General features: G+C 53.8%; 1 protein-coding gene across 5 annotated transcripts in view; it reads left to right on the forward strand.

Moving 5' to 3' along the window:
* The window catches only part of SEC14L2 (SEC14 like lipid binding 2), a 23,876-nt gene extending 366 nt beyond the window's left edge, over positions 1–23,510 (forward strand). Inside the window, exons 1-12 of one of the 5 annotated variants that reach the window (XM_040251053.1) lie at positions 101–152; positions 1,984–2,059; positions 6,828–6,871; positions 7,218–7,277; positions 7,801–7,989; positions 11,208–11,303; positions 11,441–11,501; positions 11,909–11,992; positions 15,840–15,946; positions 16,035–16,174; positions 16,322–16,491; positions 21,909–23,510. In XM_040251053.1, the coding sequence (XP_040106987.1) occupies positions 6,860–6,871; positions 7,218–7,277; positions 7,801–7,989; positions 11,208–11,303; positions 11,441–11,501; positions 11,909–11,992; positions 15,840–15,946; positions 16,035–16,174; positions 16,322–16,491; positions 21,909–22,039 (1,050 nt within the window). In that variant the 5' untranslated portion in view covers positions 101–152; positions 1,984–2,059; positions 6,828–6,859 and the 3' untranslated portion in view covers positions 22,040–23,510. The other 4 variants (XM_040251051.1, XM_040251052.1, XM_040251054.1 and 1 more) reach the window with 4 other exon arrangements.
* The last annotated feature ends 354 nt before the right edge of the window (positions 23,511–23,864 follow it).

The raw sequence follows: 23,864 nt of genomic DNA on the forward strand, positions 1-23,864 counted from the left end.
ACGGCCGCCGACCCCCACATTCCCTGGCTCCCTCCGCCGGCCGAGGGGACCCTGGGGAAGTTTGGCCGCCCCAGCCCCATCCCCGGGCGAGTCCTCGGCGCTGCCACCTGGAAAAGAAGTGGTTGCTTGGGAGCCCACGGAGCCAGCTGGAGGTGGGGGCACAGAGGCAACGTTGATTCGCAGGCACTGGCAGCCGGGCCCCGGGGGCAGGGGCAGGTCCCCAGGTTCCCTTCCACTTCCGGGAGGTTTTCCTCTGGCAGAGGGGCAGTGAGTGGCACATGGAAGGGGCCTCCTCCCGAGGGCTCCTTGGGAGACTTGGATGGCTTCTGCTCTGGCCCCGAGGCTGTCTGCGACCTTGGACACAAGCGGTCCTTCTCTGCTTGCTCCTTGAGGGAAGATATTGAGGAGTTTGCACCTGCTGGTGCAAAGCCCGGGATCCTACCAGGGCCAGACTGAGTTGGGGTTGGTTTGAGCTGAGACCAGCTCCTCACCCTCCACCCCAACTCCCCTGTCCTGCCACCCAGCACCCCCTGCCCCTGCCAACCTCCCTGGCTGGGGACTCCGGCTGATGCTTTTCAAGAGGCAAGGAGGTAAGCCAGGCTATGCCTTGGTGCCTGGGCAGAGGAAGGGAACAGCAGTTTCGGAGCCCCACCCTCTCCCACCAGCTGCCCTTGGGGAGAGGAGAGAGTGGCCATTCTTGGGACCGACTGGGTCCAGCCTTAAGGGCTGGAGACTCCACAGCTGGGCACTTTTCCACTGCTGAGAAACTGGGGGAGGAGGGTTGGCAGGTGCCTCCTGCCAATAATAGTGGGGCCGCGGCATCAGCCCCATGAAGGTGTCGCCCCGGGCCGGGCCTCCCCATCCCGGGAGGCTGGGGGGTAGGGAGGTTTCGGATATTACTGCTGACCTGCAGGGGAAACCGGGCAGAGAAGGGATTAGGTGGTGATTAAGCTAGGAACCGGGGGCTGGGGAGGGTCCTTGGTAAGGGGTGGCGGCACGCCAGAGTCCCTGGGGTTCTGGGAGCTGTCTGGGGGCTGGGATGGTTTCAGTCCCTGGCTGACCCCAGCAAGAGGCAGAGGTGGTGGGTCCTCATTGGTTCCTCTGTGGCTGCCCCGTAGGTCAGTGACTGGGAGCAGGAGGCCTGGGGACAGAACAGGGCAAGGGGGCATGCTCACAGGGTTGAGAGAGGTGGGGTGTAGGCGTGGCCATCCTTGGGGTCACTGTCCAGCTCTTGTCTGGCTCTCACCGCCCTTTCCCCCTTTGTGGCTTCTGCCTGGAGCTGCTCCCTCCACCGGGATCGCTGCCTCTGGAGTCCTTCAAGCTCAAATGCCATTATTACATGAAGTCATATGAGACCCCCCCTCTTCCTGGCCCCAGTCAGAATCTAACTCTTCCCTCTGCCCCCCAGCACGTTGCTCAGCATTCCATCACTAAAGGGGGAGACCATGGTGGACAGAGAGTGCCTGCTCTGGCCTGGGACAGACTGGGGGGGTTTGCTTACCAGCTCTGCTGATTACTAGCTGTTGACCTTGGGGCCGTCACTTAACCTCTCAGAGCTCTAATTCCTTCCTCTGTAAAATGGGAGCAGTTATAACCTCTAGGGACTCTGAGTGAAGCATGAATCAGTGCCAAGTTCAGTGCTGGGCACACCAGAAATGCTTGGTAAACAGATGCCTACGGTGGCACACCCCAGGCTGTCTGCTTGACAGTTATCTAGGGACATGTCTGCCCATCGGCCACGAAGGAGCGCGTAAGTGCCTGCAGTCAGGCCGGGGCGGTGTCGTACTTCCTGCCCACCTCCTCCTGCTACCCAGCTCCCACCAGCACAACCCACACAGGGTCCCGAGCCGCCCAGGTGCTCAGCCTATGTCTGCAGAGTTGCCCTGTACTGAACAGAGGTCCAGCGAAAGCCTCTATGGAGAGCCCTGGGCAGAGGGTGGTCAGGATGGGACCTGCCACTCACCTAGCTGCCTCTCACTGCAGTTTCGGGAGAATGTCCAGGATGTGCTGCCCGCCTTGCCGAATCCAGACGACTATTTTCTCTTGCGCTGGCTCCGAGGTGAGGGGAGAGGGGCTGCAGGAGGGAGGCTGGGCGAGACGCTTGGTCTGGGTCACAGAAATGGCACCCTTTGGGAACCCTGCCCCTGGCGTGCTCAGAATCTGGAGGATTCAGCCTTTAGAACCAAAAGGGTCCTTGGCTATTAGATAATTTCAACCCTCCTGTTGCATAGTATTGGATAGATAATGACACTGAGGCTCAGAGAGGTGAGCCCCAAGTCACACAGTGCTGAGCTGCAGGCAGAGGACCGGAGCCCAGGTCGGCTGGCTCCCAGCCCTGTGCCCTCTCCGTCCACTGGATGAACTCTGCCGATGGATATGGGGAAGCAGGTTGAGGAAACGCTGAGAAAGGCCCCACTCTGGTGGGAAGTTGGAGGCAGAGCCAAGTTCGGAACCAGAGTCTTGGCCATGGGAACGGCAGGCCGCCTGCTGCCAGAGGTTCGTGTGTCATGAGGGCGGGGCAGAGAGCGTGGGGAAACACCATGGGTGGCATTCAGCCCGATCTAGGTTTACAAAACTCCCCTCAAGCCACCGTCTGGTTCCAAAGCCCTGAGATCTCTTTTGGCTCTGCCTGGCCTGTACCTGGGCCAGGGGTGAACCTCGTCCTCGGCTCCTGTGTGGAAGAGCGGGACGAGATCGGGTGTCCTGCCTGCTGCAGGATGGGGCATGTGGTGCTGTGCAGGTGGTGGGGAAATGTACACGTTTCCGCTAGCTTCGGGGTCCAGCTCAACCCCCCGCTGCAACTCCTGAAAGCTTTTCTTTCTTCTCCTCTTCTGTGATTCAAGTCAGGTGCCACTCTCTCTCTCAATTCTTGTGACATATTTTTCTTTTTCTGCCTTTGTAGAAACTTTATCTCCAGACATAGAAATAATAGAGAACATTTCTCTGGGTTATTTTAGCGGAGATTAAATCGGGACCCAGAATCTTGGTGGTTTAGTTGCTAAGTCGTGTTCGACTCTTGTGACCCCACGGACTGCAGCCCGCCAGGCTCCTCTATCCATGGGATTCTCCAGGCAAGAATACTGGAGTGGGGATACAGAGTCGTAGCCCCCAGTATTAAAGTTAAGTCCTGGCCGATTAGTTGTTCATAGACACAGGCACATACGTCCCCTACGAGTCTTGGGACAGGCGGAGAGACATGTTTTTCTGTTTCAGTCCAGGAACTGAATAGCTGGGGCACTCTGGAGAGGCTGCTGGCAGGCCTCCCTGCCCCGGACAAGTGCCGTCAGGAGAGCCCCCTCTGCCTCAGAAAGTGCCACTTGCCCTCCCCGCGAAAAAGCTGTGAACCGCCCCCTACCTGCGCCTACTCAGACAGGGTGGGGGCCAGCGAGGGGGGTTGGCAGTGGAATCAGTCCAGAGTGGGAGGATATTTTGGCCCAGCCTTTACTGAAGGGCTGCAGCTAGAAGGGGGCGGGTGGGGAGAGTGGGCCGACAGCCTTTACTGAAGGGCCAGCTGCTCGAGGATCAGACACACCTCCCAGCTACCTTGAGGGGCGGAGATTGTGGTTTCAGAGAGCCGTTGAGGTGAACAGCATCGCAGCGCTCTTTTATCTAAGCGAAGCCAGCAGCTGGTTTCCCAGGCGCCCCAACCCCCCAGTCCTGGGACAGCCCCTGTCCCTTTGTTTGCAGGAATAGAGGAGTACAGTCATCCTCAGTTGCCAGATGAGAAAACTGAGGCTCAGAGAGGGGAGGGCGCTTACCTGAGGGCACACAGAAAATGTGAAGCAGAATTAGGGCAGCAACCCCAGCCCCTGGTCCCCCGGCCAGCACCCTCTCGGACTGGCCCGCCTCTCTGCCCGGCCAAGCTCCGCCTCTTCAAACGCAGGACGCATCTCCTCTGCACATCATTCGTGCCCCACATTTTCCTGGGCAGGAGCTCAGGCCTGGTCAGACTCTACTGTGAATTTCAACTAGGGTATTTTTTGTCCCCTTGTTTTTCTTTTCCTTTTTTGCTGTGCAGCATGCAAGGATCTTAGTTCCCTGACCGGTAATCGAACCCGAGCCCTTGGCAGTGAAAGCTCAGAGTCCTAATCACTGGACTGCCAGGGAATTCCGCCCCGCCCCCCCACCTTTTTAAAAGAAACCTTTTTTCTTTCTCCTTTTCATTCTAAAGAAAACATTTGCAAGGCACCTGCCAGCCAGATGTCTTTCTCTAGCCTCAGGTGTGAGAGGGCTTCCCCGACAGGGCTCAGCTTTCTGCTGGCCCTCAGGCCCTCACACATCACTCTCTCCCCTACCACCCACCCTCCCCACCCCAGTTCTGGGCACCTAGTGAGGAGAAGGGTCAGATGGCAAGATAAAACCAGGAGGTGGAGGAAACCTGTGAGCCCGGCAGGGCAGGGCTGAGCCTCCTTGTTTCCCAGGACTAGGAAGGGATGAAATAAGAACCCAGGACTCTGGCTCCCAGGCCCATCTTTCTGGCAGTGCCCTAAGCCGTGCCCTGAGCTGCCCCGACCAGGGAGTAGAAGCCCCGGGGAGGCCTCAGGCGTACTGCCAGAGGCAGTGGCAGCTTGGGGAGGGCCCTCGAAGACCCTGAATATTGGGCCTGAGCCACTAAGGGTTAACTGGAGAGCTTCACTGAGACAAGGGGCTCACAACTCACTACTGCTCCTGTTCCCCAGGAAGATGACTTCACAGTTGGGGTTCCCTCCCTTGCCGGGAGGATTCCCTCTTTCAGGTCCGACTGCGCCCCCTGTCATGACAGCGTGCTGCCTTGTGTCTTCCAAGTGCTTTTTAGCTCATTGGGTGATTCGGCCAGAGATGCTGCAATATCTTGTCCAAGGTCAAACAGGAAGAAGGCGGAAGGGCTGAGATGCAAACCCAGATCGTATTCCTCTGATAGCTGCCCACCCCCTACTGCCATGACAGCACGTGTAAGGGGACCACGAGAGGGAACTTCCCCAGAGCCAGAGCTGCTCATTTCTGCAGGCGCATGTCTGGCCCAAGTGACGGGCGTGGCTTTGGGCATATCTCTTGTTGCACCCTTTGGGTGCAGGAGAGTGGACTGTGTTTCAGGGCAGCAGCGTCAGGGAATGTGCCCGGCCGCTCCCGGAGAGCGGCGATTAAGGGGCCGGCGGCAGTCCAGAGGGCAGCCTGGCTGGCCCGGGTCCCGGGGCTGTCAGCAGATCTGAATGTCGATGTGACCCACAGAGGACATGGAGCTGGGAGGGGCAGTTCATAGGCTGCATGGCAAAATTGCTCACAATGTGGATCTCAGAAGCTCTTTAAGAAATGCAACGTGGCTGACCATAACAAGATGAAATCTGATAGGGAGAGATCCAGAAAACCGCCTCTCAGCCTGTGGGATAGAGGCTTCTCAGTAGCCCAGGTGAAAAGGATTTGGGGGTTTCAGTTGACGGGAAGCTTCGCTTGAGTTAAGGACCTGGCCTCTTGCTGAGAAAGTTCTTAGGCTTAATTGGAGAAGGGTAGGTAACACCTGTGCTCTGGCCCACGCACACTAGGAGAGGTGCTGGGAAACTGGAAAACCTCCAAAGGGAAGTGGATTGACTTGACACCAAGCTGTGCCGGATGGTTAAAGGATCCACGATGGGCAGCATGTTGGCAGGCGGAGATTCAGGATGGCAGAACAGAATTTGCTTGGAAGGGTTGTCACGTGTCTGAGGAAGCACCCCCTCCTCTCTGAGGGTCTCTGCAGAAGGGTCTCTGGCTCAGAACAACAGTGAGGGCCAAGTGCATGTGGCTGCCTGGATTGTCTGGGAGCAGGTGGCCTTGGTGGGCAGAGAGGGGTTTATGTTGAACCGTGAGCAGGACAGCGTGTCGAGGTTTGTGCGTGAGATAGAGTTGACCCAGTTCAGTTCAGTTCAGTCGTTCAGTCGTGTCCGACTCTTTGCAACCCCATGGACTGCAGCACACCAGGCTTCCCTGTCCTTCACCAACTCCTGGAGCTTGCTCAAGCTCATGTCCATTGAATCAATGATGCCATCCAACCATCTCATCCTTTGTCATCCCCTTCTCCTCCTGCCCTCAGTCTTTCCCAGCATCAGGGTCTTTTCCAGTGAGTCAAGTCAGTTCTTCTCATCAGGTGGCCAAAGTATCGGAGCTTCAGCAGCAGTCTTTCCAATGAATATTCAGGTCTGATCGCCTTTAGAATGGACTGGTTGGATCTCCTTGCTGTCGAAGGGACTCTCAAGAGTCTTCTCCAACAGCACAGTTCAAAAGCATCAGTTCTTCAGTGCTGAATGGTTGACCCAGGGGAACTCTGATTCTGAAACTTTCTGGGAATCCTGGGAGGAGGAGGGTCCTCTGTCCCCATGGGGTATGCGTGGGTCCTTTGATGACTGGAGGCTCATCACCACCACCCCCATCCTACTGGAATGTACTGCCAGTCCTGCCCCAGATTACTGGGCAGCTGTGTTCATCTTTGAACCCAAGGTCAAGTTCTCACCACTGAGTGTTAGACCCTGCAGGAGATTAGCTTTTTGGAAGGAGAAGGCTAAATGATAAGGGAGTCCAGGGTTCACTTTTCCTGAGAGGTGATAAGATTCTTCACTTGATTGCATCCACTAGGAGAGAACTCTTCTGACCCTGAACTTGCAGGGCTGCTCCCATCTGCCCTGAGCCTTGACCTGCTCTTCCTGCAAGCCCAGGGGTCGAGGTGCTCCCCAAACCCTCAGTGAATGTCCTCATGCCACCTCCGCCTGCAGGGTGATCTAAGAGTCCCCAGGGCCCCAGCACAGGAGCAGGACAGTCTCTCAGTCCTCAGCGCCCAGGCTACTGGCCTAACCATTGTTCACGTTTCCCTGTTGCAGCAAGAAACTTCAACCTGCAGAAATCCGAGGCCATGCTCCGGAAGGTGAGGCCCGTTTGTTGCTTCCATTCCTGCCCGTCGGAATCACACCGTGCCTGGACTTCTATCCAGCCCTCCCACCCTGATCACAGCCTGTACAGCCTTATCCTGAGGGACAAAGTGCAGTCCCTTCCCGGGAAGCAGAGCTTTCATAGTTCTGGGCCAACCAAGAATTACAGTCTGTGCCGCTGAGACCTTGGAGAGAGGCACCGCCTTCTCTTCCTGCCAGTGGCTTTCTCGTGGCTTACCTGTGGCCCGTGGTCCGCTCGCGCTGTCACCGTTGCCAGATGCCTGTTGAGGGCGGCCCTCTCCCCTGCCCCGCTTTTTTAAAGTCCCGATTATGTGTTTGCAGCACGTGGAGTTCCGGAAGCAAAAGGACATTGACAACATCACAAGCTGGCAGCCTCCAGAGGTGAGGACAGACCACCCCGCCCCAGCCCACGTGAGGAGGCCGCTGACAGCCGTGGCCTGCATCCTGCGCCACGGGGCTGGGGCCCTCAGACGAAAGGTCTGACGAGGCTGGAAGCTGACCGATGGCTCAGCGTGTGAAGAATCCGCCTGCAGTGCAGGCGACAAAGGAGACTCGGGTTCTGCCCCTGGGTGGGGAAGATCCCCTGGAGGAGGAAATGGCAGCCTCCTCCAGCATTCTTGCATGGAGAATGCCATGGACAGAGGAGCCTGGTGAGCTACAGTCCATGGGTTGCGAAGAGTCAGACACACCTGAGGGACTGCTGTAGGACAGTACAGTACCCCACGTGAGGGCTGTTAGGACCACAGTCCTGGGGCCTTCAGAGGAAGGGTCTGATGATGCCGAGTCACTGAATGAGTATCCATTGGCACCCAGGGAAGGATGAACCCAGAGGAAGGCCCTGGACACGGGGAAGGGGTGGTTGCCCTGGGCCTGCTGACCAGGCGGCCCCTCTGTCTTGGCCCAGGTGGTCCAGCAGTACCTGTCCGGGGGCATGTGCGGCTACGACTTGGAAGGCTCGCCCATCTGGTACGATGTCATCGGTCCCCTGGACGCCAAGGGTCTGCTCCTCTCGGCCAGCAAGCAGGACTTGTTCAAGACCAAGATGCGGGACTGCGAGCTGCTGCTGCAGGAATGTGTCCGCCAGAGCGAAAAGGTGAGGGGGCCAGCATGGCCGAAGAGGGGTCTGCCCGGTGGAGTCGGTCGGTCACGCCGGAGCGGGGATGTCACCTGTGGCGTGAAGCGCAGCCTCGGGGCTCAGGCCCTGACGTGTGGATTCCATTGACCAGTGAAATTACAGAGTTTTAGGGACTGACCTGTGTTGCCAGATTTCATTTTTTTTCCAAGTAAGGACTGAGAAAACACCAGCTATTATTGCCATAATTAAGCCCCAAACTATAGGGAGAGTGTTGTCTCAGAACAGAGGGTAGAACTTCAGGACTTGCCTGGCAGTCCAGTGGTTAAGACTCCCTGCTTCCACTTCAGGGGTGGGGGTTCGATCCCTGGTCAGGGAAGTTCAGCATGGTGCAGTGAAGAAAAAAAAAGAGACAGTCCTTTTATTTATTTTTCTTTCTTTCTCACTTTTTAAATTATGAAAGTATGATGATACATTTACAGGAGACTTGGAAAGTACAGAACAAAGTCACCTACAGTTTCACTATATATTGCAATAATTGTTTTAAGGAGATAAATTAAGATTTTTAGTTAGAATTTCAATATCAGTTCAGTTCACTTCAGTCGCTCAGTCGTGTCCAACTCTTTGCGACCCCATGAATCGCAGCACGCCAGGCCTCCCTGTCCATCACCAACTCCCGGAGTTCACTCAGACTCACGTCCATCGAGTGAGTGATGCCATGCAGCCATCTCATCCTCTGTCATCCCCTTCTCCTCCTGCCCTCAATCCCTCCCAGCATCAGAGTCTTTTCCAATGAGTCAACTCTTCGCATGAGATGGCCAAAGTACTGGAGCTTCAGCTTTAGCATCATTCCTTCCAGAGAAATTCCAGGGCTGATCTCCTTCAGAATGGATTGGTTGGATTTCCTTGCAATCCAAGGGACTGGCAAGAGTCTTCTCCAACACCACAGTTCAAAAGCATCAATTCTTCGGCGCTCAGCTTTCTTCACAGTCCAACTCTCACATCCATACATGACCACAGGAAAAACCATAGCCTTGACTAGACGGACCTTAGTCGGCAGAGTAATATGTCTGCTTTTCAATGTGCTATCTAGGTTGGTCATAACTTTCCTTCCAAAGAGTAAGCGTCTTTTAATTTCATGGCTGCAGTCACCATCTGCAGTGATTTTGGAGCCCCCCAAAATAAAGTCTGACACTGTTTCCACTGTTTCTCCATCTATTTCCCATGAAGTGATGGGACCAGATGCCATGATCTTTGTTTTCTGAGTGTTGAGCTTTAAGCCAACTTTTTCACTCTCCACTTTCACTTTCATCAAGAGGCTTTTTAGTTCCTCTTCACTTTCTGCCATAAGGGTGGTATCATCTGCATATCTGAGGTTATTGATATTTCTCCCGGCAATCTTGATTCCAGCTTGTGTTTCTTCCAGCCCAGCGTTTCTCATGATGTACTCTGCATAGAAGTTAAATAAGCAGGGTGACAATATACAGCCTTGATGTACTCCTTTTCCTATTTGAAACCAGTCTGTTGTTCCATGTCCAGTTCTAACTGTTACTTCCTGACCTGCATACAGATTTCTCAAGAGGCAGGTCAAGTGGTATGGTATTCCCATCTCTTTCAGAATTTTCCACAGTTTCTTGTGATCCACACAGTCAAAGGCTTTGGCATAGTCAATAAAGCAGAAATAGATGTTTTTCTGGAACTCTCTTGCTTTTTCCATGATCCAGCGTGTTGGCAATTTGATCTCTGGTTCCTATGCCTTTTCTAAAACCAGCTTGAACATCAGGAAGTTCATGGTTCACGTATTGCTGAAGCCTGGCTTGGAGAATTTTGAGCATTACTTTACTAGCATGTGAGATGAGTGCAATTGTGTGGTAGTATGAGCATTCTTTGGCATTGCCTTTCTTTGGGATTGGAATGAAAACTGACCTTTTCCAGTCCTGTGACCACTGCTGAGTTTTCCAAATTTGCTGGCATATTGAGTGCAGCACTTTCACAGCATCATCTTTCAGGATTTGAAATAGCTCAACTGGAATTCCATTACCTCCACTAGCTTTGTTCATAGTGATGCTTTCTAAGGCCCACTTGACTTCACATTCCAGGATGTCTGGCTCTAGGTGAGTGATCACACCATCGTGATTATCTGGGTCATGAAGATCTTCAATATCAGACTCTTCAAAAACTAATAGAATGAATAGAAAAGTAGAAGGATATGGATGGATGGATGGTTTAGTCGCTAAGTTGTGTCCGACTCTTGGGATCCCACAGACTGTAACCTGCCAGGCTCCTCTGCCCATGGGATTCTCCAGGCAAGAATACTGGAGTGGGGCTCCATTGCCTTCTCTGCTGCTCTCTTAACACTGTGGAATTATGTTAGAAATCAATATCAAAAAAGATTTGGAAATAACCCACATATTTTCAGGTGCAATGTGACATTCATCATGAGAGATCTTTGACTCAGCCATTGAAAGAAGAGGCAGTCCTTTAAACTGAGTGAAGTTCAGCCTTGTAAAAACATACTATGTTATCGTTGCTTTTCTCCTCTTGCCTGGGCACCAGTGGAGTCTTTGTCGGGACCACCCTATCCTTGGACGATTATCTGGGTGCCGCTGGTGTCAGTGAGCTCAGATTCTGTGCTCGTCTAACTCAATTCAGACAGAGAGAAGGACAGCTGACTCTCTTATGGGAAAAAGACTGAAGAGCAAGCTGGAGCTGCCACGGTCTTCTCTCTTTCCCTCCTCCTCAGCTGTTGTAAACATGCAGTCAAACGATGTGATAGGTTTGGGGACATTTCAACAGTGTCATCCACAGTCACCGAGCATCTAGTGTGTGCCGAGGCGTGGAGAGAAGCGTTAGATGGGGATGCCCCTTTAGGGCTCCGGTTGGCCGGAGAGCATCCGTGCCTGCAAGCTACGTGGCCACGTGGAGCGCAGAGGAAAGGGGGCAGCCACCAGGTCAAACTGCAGAACAGAAGGGGCCTCAGATGTCATCTTGGTCTACCCAGTCATTTACTGGACGAGAGCAGGGCGATCTAGACAGGAAGGGGGCCTTGTCTAGGCTACAGTTCCGGCCTGGGGGTAATTATCTTAATTTGGAAAACTCTAGGTCTGGCCCTGCCCAGATCTGGTTGCAGTGTGGGTGCAAGGCACAATCAGTGTCTCCCCTGAACCAGGCTGGCCTTCGGTGTGTGTTTCTGGGGCTGGGGCCGCGTGATGTGACTTTCTGCTCTTGTGCCCCTGCAGATGGGGAAGAAGATAGAGACCACCACCCTGATCTATGACTGCGAGGGCCTGGGTCTCAAGCATCTCTGGAAGCCAGCCGTGGAGGCCTACGGAGAGGTGAGGGCCAGGGCTGGGGTGGGGTGGGAGGGTGAGAGATGGGGGTGCTTGGAGGCCCTGTGGAGTGGGGGAGGCTGGAGGAAGCAGAGCCTCTCTCCTTGGCACAGAGTTCTGAGCCCGCTGAATTTTTTCCACAGTTTCTTTGCATGTTTGAGGAAAATTATCCTGAAACGCTGAAGCGTCTTTTTATCGTTAAAGGTAAGTTGGGAACTACCTGTGATGAAGTTAAATGGGAAGGAGGGGCCAAAAATGGTCCTGGGACGAATTTGGGGGAGAATAAAATTAGAATGAGCCAAAGGTTGGGTGGCGGTCTTGGGACATGTTTCAAAGACTGACCTTTGACTATGCAGACGGCTTCATAATTGGCATGGCTTTTAGTGTTTACCTCCTTGGAGCCTCCCAGCCTGGTGAGGAAGTTGGAGTATTCCCCCCTGTACAGATGGGCCAGCCGAACCTCACCCAGGCTGCCTACGTGGGCTCCAGGGTCCCGGGAGTGCGTGGCCCGACGCTGGGGGCCGTGATGGACGTGGTTAGGGATGCAGGGGGTCCTCATGTGGCCATAGTTAGGATGCTCCGGGGCTCACGTGGCCTGGTCTCCGTTGCAGCCCCCAAGCTGTTCCCTGTGGCCTACAACCTCGTCAAACCCTTCCTGAGCGAGGACACTCGTAAGAAGATCCAGGTCCTGGGAGGTGAGTAGCCCAGACTCTCTGAGCCATGGCTGCGTGGGAGCAGCCCTGCCAGGGATGGCATCACAGGGAAGGCCCGAGCCGCCAGGGCCAAGGCTCCCTCTTCTGGCTGGGGCGCAGTGGGACCCCGGGAGCAGGCTGGGCCCCAGCAAGGGGCTTCTTCCTCTCTGTTTTCATGAGAACTCTTCCTGTAACACTCTGGGGAAAATCAAATGAAATGCCAGCCCTCATTCTCAGTGAGCTTGCAATGAAACAGGAGAGGGCCCTTTAAGAGAAAGCTGGGACACAAGCTAGAAGAGGCCCTGGACGCGGCCAAGCAGGGGGTCCCAGGAGCAGAGCTGGCCGCGTTGCACGGGCACCTGCTGTGTGCCCGGCCCTGGACTCGGTAGGTGTCAAGGCCACAGAGGGAAGACAGAGTCCCTTAAAGAGCTGGTGGCCTCTCGGGAAAGGGAGACACAAACAGTTGTATCAAGTGTGAGTATGCGTGTGTGCTCAATTGCGTCCGACTCTGTGAGACCCCACGGACCGCAGCCCGCCAGGCTCCTCTGTCCATGGGATTCTCCAGGCAAGAATACTGGAGTGGGTTGCTACTTCCTTGTCCAGGGGATCTTCCCAACCCAGGGACCGAACCCACATCTCCTGCGTCTCCGGCACTGGCAGGTGGATTCTTTACCACTGAGCCACCTGGGTAAAACCACAGCAGTGTGTGATGTTACATATAAAAGGGAGGGGTCCATGGGAACACTGAGTGGGGTGCTCAGCCCACCCAGCCTGGGTAGGGGGCAATGCCTCCCTCGGCTGCAAGCTATGGAGTGAGTCGGGTGGCTGGATAAAGCGAGGCAGCAAGCCGTTGGGCAGAGAGAAGGGCACTTAGCAAAGACTTTGCACACTGTGGCAAGGGTGGTTGTAGCGTGCACCGCAGGGTGTGGCAAGAGATAATATGGGGAGGGAGCCAGGTGCCAGGAGCTGGGTGGCAGAGAACCCAGGGCACTGTGCTGGGAAGCTGGGTCTGACTGCAGGCTCCTGGGCACTGGAGAGGAGTTCTGATCAGGGGGCGGGGTAGGTGCCAAGATCTGATTCTCTGTTGATTGTGAGGGATGAGATACCATTCTTGCCCACCACAGCCAAAGTCCACATGCCTAGAGTTGAAAGGCTGAGCAGGGCCAGGGGTGGTAGGGACAGAGAGGAGAGGATGGATTTCAGACTTGTGTAGGAGGTGGAACTCAATTGCCTGGAGGTAGGAAGGGAGAAAGATAAACCTACAATAGCTCCCTGGGGTCTGGCACAAGTGACTGAGCATTGCAGTCACTTCCACTGGGGAATAATACAACCAGAAGGAAAAGCTCCAGGTGGAATTTGAGGAGACTGTGAGATGTACAGATGTTGGGGAGGCCTGGGCCTGAAGCTTAGGGGCAGACTCCGGTCAGGAGTTCTGGGATTTTTCAGAAAGAGGGTCAACCCTGAAGGAAATCAACCCTGAATATTCACTGGAAGGACTGATGCTAAAGCTCCAATACTCTGGCCATCTGATCCGAAGAGCTGACTCATTGGAAAAGACCCTGATGCTGGGAAAGATTGAAGTCAAAAGAAGAGGGTGACAGACGATGAGATGGTTAAATAGCATCACTGATCCAATGGACATGAATCTGAGCAAACTCTGGGAGATGGTGGAGGACAGGGAAGCCGGGTGTGCGGCAGTCCACGGGGTTGCAAAGAGTCGGACGTGACAGCGATGGAAGAACAACGAAGATAAAGGCAGATGAGACCTTGAGAAGGAGATGAGACTGCCCGCAGAACAGGGTGGCGCGAGGGGGATACCCAGGCTCGAGGGCAGGCAGAGAAAGAGGAGCCCGCCAGGGAGATGGAGAAGTGGTTGGCGGGGAAGCCGGTGGATGTCAGGGGCCAAGGGAAAGTCAAGAGGGAAGATGCTCGGAAATCAAGGCAGCCAGGGACAAGCAGGGGGCAAGTCTGGCTGGAACATGACGTGGAGTGGTGGGAAAATAGCCTAGAAAAGTAGATCAGCCTCATGGGTGGCTTAAGGCCACCTGTGGAGTTGAATTTGCTGCTGCTGCTGCTAAAACGCGTCAGTCGTGTCCAACTCTGTGCGACCCCATAGACGGCAGCCCACCAGGCTCCCCCGACCCTGGGATTCTCCAGGCAAGAACACTGGAGTGGGTTGCCATTTCCTTCTCCAATGCATGAAAGTGAAAAGTGAAAGTGAAGTCACTCAGTCGTGTCCGACGCTTCGACTTCATGGACTGCAGCCTACCAGGCTCCTCTGTCCATGGGATTTTTCCAGGCAAGAGCACTGGAGTGGGGTGCCATTGCCATCTCCGGAGTTGAACCTGCGGAAAGGGGAATTCTGAAGGCTTCCAAATGCTCACCTTCAGGCACCACGTTGAACACGGAGGTTTTGCAAACGTGCTGAGGCCTGGGTGTAGCGCAGAGCAGTCTGGAGGGCACAGGGCCGCTGGCTGTTGCTGCTGAGTGCTGTCCTTGTTGCCACAGTTCCTGTCTGTAAGATGGGAAGAATCCTCCTGGCCGGATTCCAGCCCTCCAGCTGAGCTGGGGGAAGAAGCAGTCTGAGCGAAAGGCTCTCGATGAGTTTTGGCTTCTCTGTGGCTGCCGCCCACCACACGCGTGAGCCCAGTTCGGTTTCCTGGCAGCGGGGCCGCGGAGGAGGTTCAGTATGTCTCCCACCCACGCCTGAAACCTTTCAACCGAACCCGCCTTGGGCAGGGAAGGCACGGATCGTCAACAGAGAGGAGGCAGAAATTCACCCTGGGCTACAGCTTAGCACAGATGGAAGCACCCCGCGACAGGGCACATGTCCCTGGAGTCACTTAGTCGCAAGTCTCTAGACCCCTGTGGGCTGGGAGCCCCTAGACCGTGCTCGTGGGTTTCCAGGCAGCACCGGCCACACAGGATGCTACAGGTACCCTGTGACTCGGAGCTGCTGCCTGTGTCTGTAGTCAGCACGGAGAGGTTCCCAGGATCAAAACACTGTCCTTGGGCTGACACTCGTTTAGGAATCTGAAATGGCAGAGGAGTGGATCTCAGCCTTGGTTGCACTTGAGGCCAACTCTCCTAGCCTGGAAAGGGTTTGATTACTAACATAAGAGGACAAAAAAAAAACCCAAATCACTGGTTTGTTTAGACAGCCTAAACAAGAGCAGAAGTGAAAGCGTGCCTGGGGATAAAGCCAAGGGAGCTCTCTTAAGAGGTTAGTCTACAGTGACGCATTCATTCAGTCATGGCTGAGCACAGCAGGTGATGGGGCACAAGACCCCCGGTCGGGCCCTCACATCGTTCTAACCAGGGCAGAGCGCGTTGACTTGGGCCCTCCTGCCTGACGCACGGGCCGTGCCCTCTGCATGGAATGCCCTTCCTTTTCTTTGTTCCTTCTTGCTTGCACTTCAGACGTTTGTATCCCTTTCCTGGGAGTGATAATACACTCTCCTAAGGATAGGGCACTTTACAGTTTAGGACAAACACCTCCTCGAGTGCTTAGTTCACTTCCCTCCCACCATGATCTTGCAAGGCGGCAGGACGACGTAGGCGCAGAGCAGAGTGGCTTGCTTCAGGTTGACCAGCTGGCCAGAAGCCCTGGGGACGACTCTGCTCTGGTTTCCTGGTACAGCATAAGGCAGTCCTCTGGGTGATGGCCCCTCTTGACCCCCCTGCAGAGCTGTGTGCACGTCCTGTGCTCCCAAGGCCCGTGCTTGGTGTGCGGGGGCGGACGGGTTTTGTTCTGCCTCTTGTGTGTAGACTGCCAGGGCTGTGATGAAATCCTGCCTAGTGCTGATCCTCTTTTTTTTGTTTTTTTCTCCTTCCTTCCGTCTCCTGCCAGCAAACTGGAAGGAGGTTTTGCTGAAATATATCAGCCCCGACCAGTTGCCTGTGGAGTACGGGGGCACCATGACTGACCCTGATGGAAATCCCAAATGTAAATCCAAGGTATGGGCTTCCCCGGGGGGGACCGGAGGTGACCGGGGAACGCCTGGCTCCAGTGTTTGTTCCAGCGCGTTCCGTGCCCCGCTTCTAGATCAACTACGGGGGTGACATCCCCAAGAAGTATTACGTGCGGGACCGGGTGAAGCAGCAGTACGAGCACAGCGTCCAGATTTCCCGGGGCTCCTCCCACCAAGTGGAGTACGAGATCCTCTTCCCGGGCTGTGTCCTCAGGTGAGGGCCTGGGCCCTCCCGGGAGACCGGAGCCTACCACCCTCGGTGCCGGTCGGCGGGCTGGGGCGGGAGAAGCCTCGGTGACAGGACCCTAGAGAGGGCACGTGTAGACGGAATCATGTCTGAGAGGGTGGTCGTCCCCGGCAGGTGGCAGTTCATGTCGGATGGTTCGGACATTGGTTTCGGGATTTTCCTGAAGACCAAGATGGGGGAACGGCAGCGGGCTGGGGAGATGAAGGAGGTGCTGCCCAACCAGAGGTACAACGCTCACCTGGTGCCCGAGGACGGGACCCTCACCTGCAGCGATCCTGGCATCTGTAAGTCTCTCAAAGCCCCTGCTCTAGCTGTCTGCCTGTGAGCTCCCTCTTTCTCCCTGGATTTAAGCTCACAGACGGTTAGCACTAGAAGCAGAACTCCATCAGTTCCACCCTCTCTTGCATAAGTGAGGAAACCTAGGATGGAGGGGTGAGAGGGTAGACTCAAGGTGACCCAGCTGGTTAACAGCAGGGTAGGACTCTGACCTGATGCTCCCAGGTAAAGGTGAGTCACAGTGCTAGGTGACTGCAAGGGTTCAGAACGCCTCCTCTCTGGTTCCAGGTCTCCCTGGGACTGGGACTGCCGCTATCAGACATTTCCAGGGGATGCCCTTTCCCCAGACATCAGAGAGGCAGAACAGGTTGGGCAGGTGCAGGGATCACAGGGTGAGCAGAACCCAGCCTTGACTCTGCTGAGCTTCATTCATCTCCAGCTTGATCAAAAAGTGACCACAGAACATGAACAGGAACTTTACTCGAGGAATAAAAATGGTAAATCGGCATGGGAACAGGTGCTTAACCTCACTTAGCTTTGCAATATTGATCAAATTCCCTTTGACTCAGCAACTCTACATCTGAAATTTTATTCTACAGAAATATTTATACAAGGACACAAAGATATAGGTACACAGATGTTCCTAGCAGTTTGAGATACTGACAGTAAGTTAAATGGCTTTATTAAATAAATTATGGTCCATAAATGGTAACCCACTCCAGTATTCTTGCCTGGAGAATACCATGGACAGAGGAGCCTGGCGGGCTACAGTCCACGGGGTCGCAGAGTCGGACACGACTGAGCGACTTCACTTCATACAGTAGAATACAGTATCACATTAAAGAGAATAAAGTGACATATAAGATATCTGAAACTGAAAGTGAAGTCGCTCAGTCGTGTCCGACTCTTTGCAACCCCATGGGAGCCTGTAGTCCACCAGGCTCGTCTGTTCGTGGGATTTTCCAGGCAAGAGTGGGTTGCCATTTCCTTTTCCAGGGGATCTTCCCGACCCAGGGATCGAAACCAGGTCTCCTCCATTGCAGGCAGACTCTTAACATGTTAAAAAAAATAAGGCATGCAACATTCCATATATGGTATATCCTCACTTTGACTAAAAAAAAAAAAAAAGTCAAAAGAATTCTGCGGATTCTGTGCTAACGCTAGTGGTGGTTATCTCTGGGAACTAAGAAAACATAGAGGGCTTTCGTTTTCTCTATACTGGTTGTGCAAATACAGTTTATGTTACAAAGAACATGTACTATATTTCTAGGCAGAAAAATCACACATACACACACAGAAAACCCCCCTCAAATCTCATTTCCTCTCTGTCTGAGCCGAGGGGCCAGGCATGGAAAATCAGTAACGGCTTTGTCATCAAGCTGCAATAGACTTGACCACTGACTAGTCCTTAGGCCAGTGACTTGGCCTCCCTGAGCCTCAGTCCCCTGATTGCTACAATGGAGACCAAATTCTCTACCTCATGGGGACCGCTGCTGATGAAACGTGATCAGGTCTGTCCAGCACTTAGCATCATGCCTGCTGTACGGCACTCAGCACGCCTTGACCATTGTTATGAAGCCCTGCGCCCTGTTTCCATGGCAACACCACCAGTTCTGAACTAGTCCCACAGATGTCTCTGTCTCTGTACTTGTCCACACCACCGCCCCAAACCTCAGATCCTGTGTCCTCCCCCGCAGCCCAGGCAACCTCAGTCTCTACCGCCCTCTCCTCACAGATGCTCTGTGGTCTGGCTCCCTGGGGAGGAGAGCTGTGCTTGTTAGCGAGCTGCCGGGTCCTGAGGGAGAAGGCGGTATACCTTGTTCTGCAGCAGGCATCAGGTGTAGCGCCAGCCCAGACACTGTCGTCCTCGGGGCATAAAGCACTTTGTCCATGCAGGCCTGAGTTTCTTTATTTTAAAGGACAGGGAAGCTGAGGTATAGAGAGGTATACTGTCCCACAGTGTAGCGTGCATAGACACCAAGAGTCAGATATAGGCAAGAGATGGGGCAGGATCTCGTGACCGCAGTCTACCCTAGAGATGGTCACGTGACAGAGGAGAGAGCATGGTCCCGGACCTGAGAAGTCATTGGCCCGAGCCCAGGAGCAGAGCCCAGCCCATTTTCCTACTGCCCACTGCCTCTCTGTACAGTACCACGTAGGACCATGAACTCTTTAACATAATCAGGCTTAGGTTTGCAAATCCCAGATTTTAGTTCCTTGTGGATACATTGTCAGATGGAGTGTTTACCTGCCTGCAGGGCCTTGACTGGGAGCTTATCGTCCGTTCTCAGGAGGCACAGAGACCCAGCATCCATGCCCCTTGCCCAGGTTTAAAGACATCGAGGTGAGGTCAGCTGTTGCCCCGGCCACGGCCAAGGTTAGAGCTGAGCCTATGAGAACCCGATGTTAGGTTACAAGCTCACCTGTGGGAGGTGATGCCTTGGGGGAACCAGGCAACCCTCTGTAAAATAACCATCCAGTGGAGAAATTATAGCTCTGAGTCCAATGGTAGGAGCCCACGAACCCTCCCTGGGCTGTGCCCGTCATTTCCCAGGTATACTCAAAGTTTGAACTAATTCCCCTTTGTTTTCCTCCCAACTAATATATTCTGAGGCCCTGAGTGTAGAGTACTTGTCTAGGAAAGAATAAGATTCAGAAAAAAAAAAAAAAGATCTGAACTCTGTCTGCTGAGTGTGCAGTGTGGTCAGAGAGCTGAAACATGTAGGGAGGTTAAACAGCCCAGCTGGGCACCAGGGGACCTGGTTTCTGAGACCAGCTTTGCAAGTAACCCTCCAGGTGTTTTGAGCAACTGCCTCTAAGTAATTAGATTTTTCTCTTTTTTGCCTTAAAATGAGGGGAGTAGGCTAGAGCAGGAGATCTTAATCGGGTCTGTGGCTCCCCAGAGCAGTGCTTTTAAATCTTAAAAGACCAACCATCTCCCTTTTATAGTATCTAATGTCTCTCCTACTATCCTGAAATGAAATTCATACATATTATAACCCACCTACACACATAACTAAAAATTTAATACACTCTCCTATCTGGAATATAGGGCTTCCCTGGTGGCCAAGACATTAAAAAGAGACCATCTGTAATGCAGTAGACCTGGGTTCGATCCCTGGGTTGGAAAGATCCCCTGGAGAAGGGAATGGCTACCCACTCCAGTATTCTTGCCTGGAGAATTCTATGGGCAGAGGAGCCTAGTGGGCTACAGTCTGTGGGGTTGCATAGAATTGGACGTGACTGAGCAACTAACACTGTCACTTTAATCTGGAATATAAAAGAGAAATTAAAGGACACCAATTGAGACTCTCACGAACGAGAGGGCACGGTTACCCCCAGCACCTCTCTTCAGAATGGTAACTTTCCTCCTGGGAACCACTGCCCCAGAGGGCCCATGGTGGGCTCCGTGGGATCTGAAATTGTATGCTCTCAGATTCTCAAGGGGATCAGTTCCCCTACAAAAGTGAAGAAGCCCTAGCCTGGAGGATCTCTGGGGCCTCTACGAGTCCGTGAGTACATAATTAGTGTCAAAATGAACCACCGCAATTCATGATCTCCACTTCCCTCAGGCCTGGGCCTAAGAACAGCCCTTTCCTTGTTTCTGAGGGCAGAATGTCATGCTAGGCAGAGTCATCTCAGCCCTGGTGCTTGGTCCAAGGAGCTCAAAGACTTCTCCTCTAGCATGACTGACTCTGGCTGCTAAGGCTCTGTCATCCAGGGCAGAGAGGATGTTTCCTTCTTTCCGGAGGCACCATTGGTCCTGAAGAACTCTGGCACAGAGAGAAAATTGATGACTGTTATTACTCAGCCCATACCATGAAGAAAAGGGTGGGTGGTATGTCTGCCCTTGGTCTAAACTATGCATTTTGTCCAGGGTCAGAAGAGGGGAAGATTACATCTCAGGATTAAATACACAGGGTATTTTTTGGCTGGGAAAAGTGAGAGAAGACAAGGATGCAGAAAGAGCAGAGCTAGTGTTTTTGTTTTCCCACCCCGTTCTTTGGAAGGGGTGTTTGACTGGAATGGAACAACTCAAAAAAAAGAAGGGTTAGATTAAAAGCAGTCTGTTCGTTGGCCAAGGCTTGGAAGCCTTCTCTGCCAACTGCATGCCCATCTTCTCTCTCCCAAGGAAATCACTAACAGGTCTTGTGAATTATCCTACCAAATATTTTCCATCCCTTTAGGAGCATTACATGTCTCCATAATATACAGGACATGTGCCCACACATACACATTCATAGGAATTAACATCTGTCATTCAGTGTATATTTGAAGGAGTTTGACACTGTAAAACTTGTCAGTATAGGTGGGCCAAATAACAAAGACAAAAAAAAAAAAATTTTTTTTTTTGGTCACATTAACAAAAGGGGCTTCCCCAGTGGCTCAGCGGTAACAAATCCACCTGCAATGCAGGAGACGTGGGTTCAATCCCTGGGTCAGGAAGATCCCTTGGAGGCGGGCACGGCAGCCCACTCCAGTAATCCTGCCTGGAGAATCCCATGGACTGAGGAGCCTGGTGGGCTATAGTCCATAGGGTCACAGAGTTGGATATTAACAAAAATGTTGTAAACAGTCTACAGACTATTCTCTAGTTAGCTGTTTTGGCCTAAGGATATACTGTCAACAGTTTCCCTGGTTAATTCTCATGAAGGTCACCTCCTCCTTTTTATCCAGTATAGTATTTCAATAACAATTTTAAAGCAGCTCTCCTTTGAACATTTTAGTTTTCCTCATCTTTTATGATTACAAATAGGGGTGCATTGAGCATCTTTGTCCATTTGTCTTTCTGTGGGATAAATTTCTGGTTCAAAAAGTTTGCCTAAAAAAAAGGTTGCCTATTTTACTTTTTTTCAGAAACTGAACAGGATTGGGCTTTCCAGGGCCCAAGTCAGGCAGCAGTACAGACCAGAGGGAAATTCCAGCTCCATCCCTTCCTCACTGTGTGACATAGTGACTTCCTTTTTCTATAAAACAAAACTAATGTTGAACTCAAGAGTTATCATGAATAATACAGATGGCAAACCCTTTCCTGAGTCACAGGAATAGCCGTTGTTACCATTACTATCATTATTTTAACAATACTGCGGCTACTAACTCTCTTCCCCACTTTCAAGACCCAGTTCAAGCTGTAACTCCTTTAAAAATCCTTTCTCATGATTTCAGACTATAGGGCCCCCTCCTTCCAAGCTGTTAACAGATGTGACTGTCTCTGCCTACCTAGCACTTGGCATGTTTGTTTTTTTTTTTTCCTCTTCATGAACTCTTGTAACCCACCTAGACTGGGTTTCAGAAGGTTAAGGACCATTGCTTATGCCACCTTCATCCTCATTACCTACCACACTGACTTGCTCAGTCAACAAAAATCGCTGTCTCTAAGCTCTGTGGGGACTGCCTGAATGTCTGTCTTTTTGCCTCCCCTCAGATGTCCTGCGGTTTGACAACACCTACAGTTTCATTCACGCAAAGAAGGTCAGTTTCACTGTGGAGGTCCTGCTTCCAGACAAAGCCTCAGAAGAGAAGATGCAACAGCTGGGGGCAGTCACCCCAAAGTAATGCCGCCCCCCACAGCAGGCTTGGCTCCCTCAGTGTCTCCCCATCAGTTTATGCCCCTTGTAATGGTCATTTCCCCAACATTCAGACACCCAGAAAAACTGGGCTAGAAGAAGGACCTTGGGGCTGGATCTGGGGATCCTTCATTTGAGAATAAGAAAGACTGGGAGAGTAGCTGCAGTGGGTCTCCTTGCCTCTCATCTTACTAAGGAGTCCCAAGGGTTGGGCACCAAGATAGTATCTGCCTTGTAAACTGTGCCAACTTCACCTGTCCAGTGTTCAGCTGAGGCAGGAAGGCAGGTGCCATGGGGTGGCGGGGAAGAAATTAGGAAAAAGGGGAGAGATTGAGACCTAACACTTCAGGGAAGCCAGCTGCAAGGGGCGGGAACTTGCTCCCAAATGAACATGTAAATCTTGATCGTAATGAGGAATAGCAAGGTAGCCAGTTCCCAGAGTTGTGGTGGGGTTCTGAGGCTCTTCTGCCCTTTGTCTCCGAGGCTGGGCTCTTTTGGCTTTTCCCAGGTCTTGGAAAGTGGCCTGAATCAGCACAGATCTTCCCCTTTAAGGGTGAGAGGCAGGCCTCTCCCTCACCTCGAGGAATTCAGCAACCCCTGGGTCCCGCTGGCTGCCTCTTTGATTACTAATGATTGTCAGTGACTCAGAGCTTCCTGGGACGGTGAGCTTTGGTACCCAGCCACTGTCCTCCGATGAAAACAGAGCGCAGGGACGTCACCTCCCGAGAGCCCAGCTCCGGGAAGGGCCAGAGAGGCTGGTTGGTGGGTGCGAGTTCTGAGGCTTCCACCCCTATTTTTAGAGCCGCCAGGCTTTCATCAAGTAACTCCATTTGAGCACCCCACCCAAAAGCGACAGATGGCATCGAGGCAGTGAGGGCGCTGAGTCTCCCAGGGTGCCCGACAGCCCACTTCCTGACTGACCTGAGCGAGGCCTTAGCAGTCCCGTCTCTGGGAGGCACATGGTGGCGGCCGCGGGTCCCTGGTGCCTACTGGGGAGGCTTCCACGGCAGGGGCTCAGGGCAGCCGCGGATGGCCTCGCGGGCCCCCACCCCCTCCGCCCACGGTGACGAGCGGGGATGGCCACGGCGGGTAGGGGGCGGTTAGGAGCGGCGGGTCGGCGACCAGGGCTGCAGGTCTCGGGCCCTGCGGGCAGTCCCGACCCTTAACCCAGTCCCACGTCTTCCAAACGAACGCCAGGCCCTGGGCTGCGCAGAGCCGGGGAAGGCTCCTGCCCGGGCCCTCATTCCTTCCCCTCGGAAACCCAGGCCCTGGGCCAGCCTGGGGAGATGGCCTGGCCGAGCTGAGGGAGCAGGGGCAGGCGGAGGCTGGCGCTGACAGGAGGCCCGAGGCCGCACAGGCCCCAGCCAGACCCCTCAGGAGGACATCCCGACCTTTGTTTACAGCGCTCTGTTAGGAAAAGTAACCGGTGAATAAAGACCGTTCAGCGCGCAGAGCGCGGACGTCTGCGCCCTCTGGCTCGCTCCTCACACTCCCGCACTAGGGCGAACTCCCGCCTCTGGACCCTAGCGTCTGCCCGCCAACAAGCGGGGCGCATGCGCAGGAGCCACCTGCTGCCCTCGTGTGCGCGCCCCCCACGGCCAGCGCGTCCCCAGATTGGCCCGGCCGGTGGGCTGTCTTCCGCCATCTTTGCTAAGGGCACTAACGGTCCTCCTGACTGCCTTCACGGTCAGGGCGGAGGCCCCGCCTCGCTCCGCTCCGGCTTCTCCAAGCAGCTACCTAGTGCGGCTCCGGCGAGCGCGCGCAGAGCTTGTGGTGGGCCTGGAATGGGAGGGTGGCGGAGAAGCGACGATCAC

The sequence above is a fragment of the Oryx dammah genome, unplaced genomic scaffold (genome assembly GCF_014754425.2).
Source record: "Oryx dammah isolate SB20612 unplaced genomic scaffold, SCBI_Odam_1.1 HiC_scaffold_12, whole genome shotgun sequence".
In the NCBI taxonomy this organism is placed as follows: Eukaryota; Metazoa; Chordata; class Mammalia; order Artiodactyla; family Bovidae; genus Oryx; species Oryx dammah.